The 10,489-nt window shown below is 42.0% G+C and overlaps 1 protein-coding gene across 2 annotated transcripts; it reads right to left on the minus strand.

Moving 5' to 3' along the window:
- Positions 1-3,430: 3,430 nt before the first annotated feature.
- Positions 3,431-4,273, minus strand: tnnt2c (troponin T2c, cardiac). 2 transcript variants are annotated; one of them, XM_061069357.1, is made up of 2 exons: positions 4,202-4,273; positions 3,431-4,162 (listed from the first exon to the last, which is right to left on the minus strand). In XM_061069357.1, the coding sequence occupies exons 1-2, from the start codon at positions 4,271-4,273 to the stop codon at positions 3,431-3,433; spliced, it is 804 nt and encodes a 267-aa protein (XP_060925340.1). The 2 variants fall into 2 exon arrangements, with proteins under 2 accessions (XP_060925340.1, XP_060925332.1); XM_061069349.1 differs by having other exon boundaries at positions 3,431-4,273.
- Positions 4,274-10,489: the final 6,216 nt, after the last annotated feature.

Genomic DNA, 10,489 nt, shown 5'->3' on the forward strand with positions numbered 1-10,489 from the left:
TTCTCTAAATAAATAAAGTGAAAAGATAAGTCTAATTTTTACTCATTACCTCACATTAGTGGGAATGAAAACAACTCACCAGTGTTCTTCAGAGACTTGAAGCCATGGAACATGTCACAACACAGGAAAATTTATATTTCTAATTAAACTGAAGTAGAAAACATGTTTAGATTAAGATACATGATCTGAAACCACTGTTACTATTCTCACTGTACTGTACTGTAGAGTCAACTGATGCATTCCAGGCCTGACAGACACTAAAGCTATGTACTCATGGGTTCCCTCTCACAGGGCTGCAGCGACGCGCTGATAGGATGCAAGACCACATCACGTCTTTATGTAGCCGCAGGGATCGGCGCTGGAAAACTTGGGAGGATGTTAAGGAGGTGCAGAGATAAACGCCCTGTCGGACTGGCTAAACCTCCTTTATACCTCTGGCCGCTACCAACTCCCATCTCAATTTGGAGGAGGTTGGGGATAAGGCAGAATGGCCGAGTCTCCGGGGCGGACTCATCTATCCACAGGGCCGGAGCTGGAGCATGTCTCTGAAGTGGGTTCCCCACTGGTATGGTGCGTGTGCATGGGAGGATGGCGCAGTGAAATATGTTTGTCATTAGAAACACGCTAACCTTCCAGAAAGGTGAAAATAAAAAGAACAGCATCACGTGTTGGGACATTTTTTGTTTATGATCATTAAACTCACCAACCTGCAACTAATTCCACAATGTGCCGAGTGGCAGGGCACTTGTTGCTAAAGTACCCAATTCTCTGCCTAATTAATATTAAAGCTGCGAGCAACAACGGTTGTTTCATTTAACTGAAGTGATTAATGTCCTAATTTGAACTCGGCCAGTGGTAGAAATATTCATATTCTCCAGGAAAAGGAGCCATTTCCCCTTTCTTTAAAACGTGTTTTATGATTATAAACTGCATGTGAGTGTGTTGTTCATTTTTATACATGAGCTGTAAGAATAATCTGTAGGAGTCCAACTCTTTGGTTATTAAAGAACTGAAAGGGTTGGTCAAAAGTTATGGTTTTTCTAGAGTGAAAACAAATTGTAATAACTGAACCTCAATGTTTTAAGGTGAGGAAGCCGGACTCCAAACAGAAAGGTGCAAGTTAGAACCCAGAACCCTCTTGCTACCTCCGAGTGTGTCCACATTCGTCCCAGTATACTCTCTCATTGTATTCTGAGCATTTGTCTCTCCCTATGCAGACGTTTACAACCATCCTCTTGTGTGTTGCTAACACCTCCACCTTCTACCAGCTCCTGCTCTCATGTACAAACAGCAGTTTTATGTTCCCTGCAGCCAAACTCTGTCTAACGTTAACATTACTCTGGAGCATCATTACATCCTCTAGTGCCTGGAAAAGGGACTTGAGGCTAAACACTGAAACAAAAGTGTCAACGGCACATAGTGTTGCTGAATGGCATCACATCAGTATGCCTGTAAACACAAAAACTCAGTGACGGTCACATATCTGGATTATGTGGATTCTTAACATTTGTGTTATTACATAATTTGTGTCTTTATTTGCAGCTTTCTATTCCTGTTTTAAGGAAAATAAGATGATAAGAAAAGTGAACAGTGACCAGTCACAATCACTCTAATTAAAATGAAGATAAAGAATGGACGACCACGCGGGTAATAGGCTCCTGATCAGGGTTCAAAGTGAGGCTGAGGAGCTGTCAATCATCAATCTCTGGTCTCTGCTGAATGTTAATGAGCAGACGAGACAACACCCGACTCATGACCCTGCAGCGGCTGCTCCTGCTGCACACACACGTTCAGTATCGAGCCTTTTTAAACGATTGGCTGACAGAAAATCCCGATTCCAACAACAACTTAATTCCGGCACCTTGATTTTTGGGAACATCTTGTTCCCTGGTGCAACACGTGAAGCTGATTGATGCCCCGCCCCCCTGGATGCTGTCGGGTCAGACATTTTTCACAACCTCATCAATACAGACCCGATACAGCAGGATGCTGGTGGAGTGGGCGTGTTGAGGCTGGAGGAAGACATGATTCTACAGACAGCCTCTCCCCTGTCTCTATGGTAACCTGTTGACATACCGTCGTTTCTGGAAGGTTTTAATGGTTTGTCACGTTTATGGGAGGAAAAAGGGCGGAAAGGCATCGAGAGGGAGTCCAAGCGTGAAAGATAGAAACTCCAGGGAAAGAGATGTACCTGAGTTTATACTGACATGCGCTCACGTGTCTTTGTCTGTGAACTAAATGATGTCGATTTCCTGTTCAAAGTCTCATTTTTGGTTTCAATAGAGTTTGTGGCTATACACCAAGAATGTATAAAATATAAACACATACCTGGTTTGTGAAAATTTAAAGAACTGAGGAAATTGTTTGATTCTTCAAATTAAAAAGAAATATGTATTTGTAGACATACAGAAACATCTGGCTGTGTAATGCACCTTTTTCCAACAGTGTGTTATAAAAGTTGTTAACCACAAACTGGTGCTCTGGTGCCACCTAGAGGGAATAGCGTGACACTACTCTATACTTTGACATTGACTTGACCGAGAGGAGGATGTTTTCAGGACACAGAAAGCGAGTGGATGTAAAGTGAGTGGCCCTATGATACATAATCCTGATTTGATTAACGAAATCAGAAGGTGATTAGAAACAGAAATAGAAGCAGCTGCTACAGTAACCTGTTGATCCAGCTGATGATCCGTGTGTGTGGTCTATTATTGGAATTTTCTTATATAAAAACAAAAACTAAATTCTACTTGTTTCAAATTGCACAAAATTTAAAAGATCGCAGAACGTCTTTTTTCGTTGTTGTATGAAACTTCGTGAAACTCAAACACTTTTCTGTGAAGCTTTTTCCTCTTTGTGACTCGCCCTGAGCTGAAAATAGACTGAATCAGCTGCGTAAAGAAATCAGCTGTGCAACAGCTGTTTTCAAACATTTAACACCACCCCCCCCCCCACACACACACACACACACACTGATCTTAACCAGTCATCCCGTCAAATTCTAAAAAGTGCTTCCATCCAAAAGCAGAGCCGTGTTTCAAAAGGTTTGAGTCGTGATTTATTGGAAACAAAAAAAAAGTTGGCAGCTTACATGAAGACTTTCAAAAGCATTTATCACACATTTCAAATAAAGGAATAAACGAAAAGTAACCATAAACAAATGTGTAGGTGAAAATACTTAAGTACACAAGTAAAACAAACTTTTCAACCACAGCTTGTGAGCAGACGAATAGAGTGAATGTTGATACTCAAATGTCGTTGTTGTGTGGCTTTATTTCTCTCACGTCAGTTCCCCGGGTGGCCTGGTAAAAAGGAGTTTCCCCATCAATCTACACCCGATCCCTGGGATAACTTCTCTGATACCAGATGTACATGCAAGCCAAATAGTCCAGGAACAACTTGGCAGTCCAGTTGCCGTGACTTGGGCCCCTCACTTCCTGGAGCCTGCCTTGCCCTTGGCGCTGCGGGAGGTCTTGGACGCTTTGGAGCCCCTCTGGTGGTCGTTGACTCGGTTTCGGAGCACTGAGATGTCGTACTTCTGCCTTTTGAGCTTCTCGGCCAGCTCGAACTTCTCGGCGTGGAGCTGGTGGAGCCACTGCCAGAGTTCCTGCGCCTTCTCCGCCAGCTTCTCCTGGTTCAGGTGGTCGATGTTGAGCGGCTTCTTGCGCTCCAACAAGGCCTTCTTCTTCTCCTCCCGCGCCGTCAGCTTCTTTCCCTTCTTCTGGTCCACCTTCTGCAGGTAGCCTCCAAAGGACTTGTTGGTGAATATCTTCTTCTTCTTGGCCTCCTCGTCGGCGCGCAGTTTGGCGGCCTCGTCCTCACGCCTGGTCCTCTCCTCTACCAGCCGTGTTTGGCGCTCACGGTCCTTCTCGGTGCGGACGCGTTGCTGCTCGGCCCTGTCAGAGCGGCGGTGCTCAATTCGGCTACGCAGCGCCAACAGTTCCTCCTCCTCCTTCTGCCGGTTGGAGAAGTGCACCTCGATCAGCGTCTGGAGGTCATTGAAATCCTTCTCTACTCTCTTGCGGTGGAGGTCGTCGAAATCCACTTTCTCACCATCAGGGAGCTTTGGAGGAGCAATGTTTGGCACATAAGTCGTCTTGGGTCTGGGTTTAGATTCTTCTCCTTGCTCGTTCCCCTCTGCATGCTCCTCTTTCTTCTCTGCCTCATCATACGTCTGCTCCTCTTCTTCTTCCTCATTCACCTCCTCCTCTTCTTCTTCTTCTTCTTCCTCTTCCTGCTCATTCTCCTCCACAAATTCCTCAGTGTCGGACATGATGGGACCTCGGAAGCTGTCCAGGCAAGAGAAGGCAGGAGTAACACCAAGACCAGCTGGTGTTTCAGAGATGACTGGGGTCTCTGGCTTGTAGCTCGGGGGGTTTTAAGGCTTTTGCCATCACCATGTGACCGTAGAGCTGACCACAGTCTCCAGAGTGTGGGTCAGCAGCAGGGCGGATTTGAGACAGATGGAGTGGTCTATTTTCTCCTTCACCAAGTCTTGTCAGTCACATACACCCCCACTTATCCCCTAAAGACCCCCTGCTGTCGACTCTGACCCTGCAGGGCTCCTCATTCCTTTGTAAGGACAAGATGAGAGACTATTTCAGACTCACAACAGATGCACACACACACACACACACAGAGACACACACTTGTGCTTTCCAGTCCCACAAAACAAGAACAAATAACAATCCATTCTTTCAAAGGCCTCCGGAGCCGCCTGCACCGACAAGAGGCAGAAATTCCCGAGCAGAAACATAGGGAAAAAATAACGCAACACAACTGCTACACAGATCATGGACCGTTCCAGTGACGTACATGGGCCGTCGATGAATCATCCAACTGTAGCCGCGGTTTCGGGAACTTGCTAATCCATCGTGATGGTTTAATAGCCACTGCTCAAGAGCAGGCAGTGATTATGAACTTCCATTAACGACGCAAATTGCGATCTCTTAAGTGCGTAAGAGCCAGCAAGATTTTAATGATGGGAAGCTGCAGCTGTCACATTTTCCAAATTGAGCTAATACCCTGAATATCCTGAGCCCGGGATATTCAAGGCATTAACACCAACATACAAAGGTTATTTTTGAGTCAAAATAAATGACTATAAGTGTAAATTGAAATGTGTGAATCTATCTGTACGTAAAGAGAAGCCCAATGTTTGCCAAAATGAAAACTTATTTTACAGACAAAAACAATACAGAAAATGTTCATTCATTTTCTACATTCTCTGGTATTTGTGTTATCCTTTTATCTGTAGTTATCTATCATAAAGGTTTTGATTAAACTGTAAAAAATCAAGCCTCAATTGCAGTTCCCTGTCATAAGGATTTAATAACAACATTTTTACGAATCATTACCAGTTTTAATGTATAAATACCGGCCAATACATTGGTATCTGAATGTTTTACTCCCTCATATCATCTCTCAGCGTCATCTGCTGCCAAAAATATGTTACAATTATTTATCTAAAGTTTTTCCTGCAAACACAAACAGTTTGAAGAGACACAGGCGTCATAAAAAAACCTCAGTAAGAACAATGACGTGCAAGATGAGCTTTACTGCTCCGACCTCGTCGCCATTTTGGAATGTAATGAAAACATTCTTGCTATCAGAGGCTTTCTGCTTTCAGCACCGAGAGGATTAAAACGTAATTGCACCCACCAGGCAACATTTAAACGCCGACGTCGAGAATGTATGTTATCACATCTTGAGTTATCAGTGGAAAAGGACATATGCAATTTTCAGAGGATGAGATAAGTGACAAAGAGAGACATGTGCATGCCAGATCCCAATTTAACAGCCATCTCCTTAGGATAAAGCTTTCGGACGTTATTCTGCTGTAGATCACACGTTGTCTCCTGGGCGTTATGTTTCAGTGTCGCTATAAATCGTCTGGAGCTCAGATTATAATTGTGGCCTTAAAGGACCATAAGGCGAGTCTTAAAGCCTGTGAGAGAATGTCCCATGTCTGTCTCGTCCCGGAGTGAACAGAACTGTGCTGCAACATGCCTGTGCTCAACATGGGGACAGCAGGTGGCTCCAGTATAATCAAGGTCCCTCGCTCGCTGCTGCCAAGGGACAACTGTGTCCATCAGCAAAGACAGACAACAAATGACGAGGGCTATAAATAGACACGGACACCGTTCTGAATGAGGGATACAGTAGGACTCCTGTGTGTTTAAACCTCATGCAACTGGTTTACAGTCAAATACAAACAGTTGAAGAGGCTGTTGTCCGGTTAAGATCAGAGTCTTAATGAAGCAGCGTCAGGAATACAGAAGTAATAATAAAACCAGTGTTTCTGCAAAGTTTGAGTCTCTGAGTTCAAGAAAAGTGTCTCTCATGAGAAGCAGCTGCTAGAAAAACCCTGGATGCACAGTGACCTCATCTGGTCAACACTGTGCACTGCAGTTAAGTGTCACTCAGGGATTCTCTGTGGTTGAGGTTGAAAAGTTTGTTGGTTTGTTTGTTTGTTTGTCTGCAGGATTACGCAAAAACTAGAGCGTGGATATCCACAACACTTGGAGATATGTGGGACATGGGTCAAGACAGAACAAATTAAATCTGTCATTACTCACCCAACACTGCTGAGTTATCCCCAGTAGCTCACATCAGGGCAATGTGAGCCCTGACAATGTTGGCACCCTAGGCGAGATTTCAAATTGGCGCCCCCCGACATACACACCCAAACTATCATGCATCCACAATAACTTTTGGACTGTATACAGATGCACACACAGGCTACCTCTACTTTGCGGTGCTTTCTGAATTGTGCACCTGATAATTTAATCTTTTTTTGATTCATCTTTGACTCTAACCGCAGTCTGTCACAGCAGCGTGTCTGTTCACACAGGGAGCCCATCCAGGAGGATGTTTTAGATGCTGGCTTGCCTGTCCACGGAGCCACGGATGGTGACATCAGCAAATGTCCCTACTATGCTGCCAAAATGAGTAGGTTTTTTATACTTCTCTTTGTATGCATCATGCTGCTATGAGGAACTGTTGTGAGGTTGTTGTTTTCAAGGTTTGTTTTTCTCTTTTTGTGCATCCAGCGGCGTCGGGGGAACGGCATATGCCAGTCAACTCGCCATGGCCGACCTCCGACACCCAACGGGACAGGTTTTGTTTGCGACTTGGATTGCTGCTCTGGCTGGATTCGCTGCATGGTATCTGATGTGATCCCGTCTCCAGCCTGTCATTTTGCTGCTGAGAGAGGGAGAGGGAGAGAGAGAGAGGGAGGAGAAACATTGAAGGAAGGCGAATAAGGAGATTGAGACCATTTCATAGTTTAATACAAACATTCTTTAGGGGTCCAAGCTAATTCAATATTGCACTTAAAAACTGTGACTGGCTATACAGATGACAATGATGCACCTATATACAATACACTCTTACACAAGTACAGTTCTTTTTTTTAAATCCATTCTCACATTTCGTAATTCATACGTGGCCTCCTGAAAGTTGGTACATGTGCACAAGTGATAGGAATCCGAAGCTGTTTTTCAAGACATAGCACACCTACACTTTTAATGATAATTGAATGTCTACTGATGCATGTTAAAATGATTTAATTCTTTGCTTTGGGTTTTTAAGCTATGTTATGATTAAGGTGTAAACAGAGAAGTTTGAGAAGTAAACTTTCTTCTTCCAATATTAATGGTTTATCTAAATTCTTCTAATAGACCTGTAGTTTATCTACTTGACGGTTACTTATGTTCGAGGTAGGTCTTTTAACATCTCATTTGTTTTGAATACACAAGTATCCACCATTGCTACAACTGAGTACACATCATGCATATGACTTTGACGTAAGTTTTCTCCTGTTAGTACAAAATTATAATAATACAAAATTAATTACACTGCATGTGTAATTTATTTTAATTTTCACCCTGACACAGTATGCTTGTTGCACACAGAGTACCAAAGGAGATGTGTTGAAAGTAACATTTAAACCAGGATGCTGTGCTCTCAACGCATATTGCATGTGACTATGCAGTATTCTTTCATTAGCAAAGCGCATTCAGGACAACAGCTGGAGTGCAGCTGTTTGGTCACAGCCATGGAAACCTAAGTAATGATACTGATGTGTTATGCATTCTCGTTTCTCAGGTTCCTGCTGCAGAAAGATGGCAATATAGTATGTTGGGCATGGACTGCCTGATATACCCCTGTAGTGTCCATGTTTAATTCATTTTCATGCCAGTGTTTTTTTTTTAAATGCTAAAAGTGTTTTTGGAAATACAGAAGGGACACATACTTGAATTTCAGGGACGCAGATTGAGTAAAACTTAGTGTTACGTGGGGAGGACTAATTTGTGTTGGTTTTGAATTCTCTTGCATTTTCATTAACCCCAGTTCTTATATCTCTTTGTGTGTCTAACTGAACAGAGCTTTATTAGTAACTGAAGAGATAGAGTAACCTTCATGGTATGAGAGGAACAATCCAGTAGTATGTCCTGCTGCTAAAGGTGAAATGAAACTCCCTTCTTTTTTTTCTGTTCATGCTGAAATAAAGTGGATTCACTTGGTCTGACGTTTTCGATCACAACTTTATAAAACACCTCATTAGCTTAACACAACAAACCCTGTGGGGGGGAAAATGTTTTTGAGAGAGGATTCCAGATTCATTCAATAGACTGGCACTCAGTACAGCTCAACAGAGCCGTACAGGTTCATCTCTGATCCATGCAGCTTCCTTCTACAAAGTTTTGTGGTTATTGGTCCAGTAGTTTATTACATGTAGACTGACAAATCAGAGGTGAAAACATAACCTCCTTAGCAGAGGTAATAAAACCTCCACACATTTATCAAGGAAATGTCACCACATTATTAATAATTAGAAACACAAAAGGAAATTAAAAGTAGAATGAAATGTTTCTAGAATATCTAAATATTTGACGGGTAATTTTCTGTTGGTAGACTTATCAATTCATTTATTAAAAGCTCATTTTCCCTGATACTTAGTCTATAGGGTTTTTATATTTTGTTTTATTTACATTGTATATATTGGTTTATTTTTGTCTTGCACTGGTTGCTGGTTGTACATCAAATTGCCCTTGAAGGATAATAAAGATTTTCTTTTATGGACAGCTTTAGTTAATCACAAGCTGCACAAACCAAGCAAGAGCAGCAGAGGAACCCAGCAGCCAGCAGGGGGCAGCCTCAGGACATCACATGGAAACAAGCAGCAGCAGACTGTGATTCTTGTAAGGCGTCAGAAGACAAGTTTGGAAACTACTGGGTTATTCTCTAACAATAGGTTTTTAAAGCATGTTAAATCCTCCAGTATCTAAAATCCAAAAATATATTGCATGTGTCACGTCATGATAATTCTCTTGTCTCTTGTGCCGCCCTCTCTGCATTTTTCACCCTAGGCAACCGCCTATGTCGCCTGTACCAGGAGCCGCCCCTGGCTCACATCTTTTTTGTCCAGTCACCTGTGGGCAAACAAAAGAAAAAACAGTGATTTATATTGTTAATATTAATATGTATTGTTAATATTCAAAAAACATATTACGATAGCTGTCATGTCATGTGACCAACTGACTCCAAACCAATGCTGTATTGTTTCATCACATTAGATAAACAAGACACACCTCTTTTGTAAATCATATTTGTCCTGTTCATCCAGTGTTAGAATACAATTCAGCTTTATTTTGAAGTCAGTTACATGACATGGAAGCTATTGGAACAAAATATGTTTTTTATTATATATATATATGAAGAAGTACTCAAATTAAATTCAAGGGGTGTGTCCTATGTATCTAGGGCAGAGGTCTTCAACAGGGGGTCCGCGACCCCTAGGGGGTCCGCGGAGGTACTGCAGGGGGGTCGCGAAATCTTTGGTTGATTAGACAATTTTTTTAATTTTTTATTATTTTTTTTTTATTATTATTTTTTTATTTCACGAATTTAAATGTATTTCAATACACATTAACATGCATCCAACATATTGTGAGGCTGATTTGACCCTCTGCCTGACAACCTCCATCCATCCAAGATTAGATAATTTGTGTGCTACCCATCAGGGTCTGACATCTCACTAATGTGGGAGTATGTGTGCCATCCACAGATAGCTTTAGGATTCACTGTCTCTTCTACATGTATGTTTAAAATAAAACATGAATCTGTGAATTACTTTAATAGCTCAGTGTTGCATGCAAGATGTACAGTGGGTACAGAAAGTATTCAGGCCCCTTTAAATATTTCACTCTTTGTTGCATTGCAGCAATTAGCAAAAATCAAAAAAGTTAATTTTATTTCTCATTAATGTACACTCAGCACTCCATCTTGACAGAAAACAACAGAAATGTAGAAATTTTTGCAAATTTATTAAAAAAGAAAAACTGAAATATCACATCGTCATAAGTATTCAGACCCTTTGCTGTGACACTCATATTTAACTCACATGCTGTCCATTTCTTCTGATCCTCCTTGAGATGGTTCTATTCCTTCATTGGAGTCCAGCTGTGTTTAATTAAACTGATTG

Source organism: Limanda limanda, chromosome 1 (assembly GCF_963576545.1).
Source record: "Limanda limanda chromosome 1, fLimLim1.1, whole genome shotgun sequence".
Lineage (NCBI taxonomy): Eukaryota > Metazoa > Chordata > Actinopteri > Pleuronectiformes > Pleuronectidae > Limanda > Limanda limanda.

What these genes read in the sequence shown, in the direction of transcription:
- tnnt2c (XM_061069349.1), bottom strand. Translation starts at nt 4,273, where the DNA reads ATGTCCGACACTGAGGAATTTGTGGAGGAGAATGAGCAGGAAGAGGAA.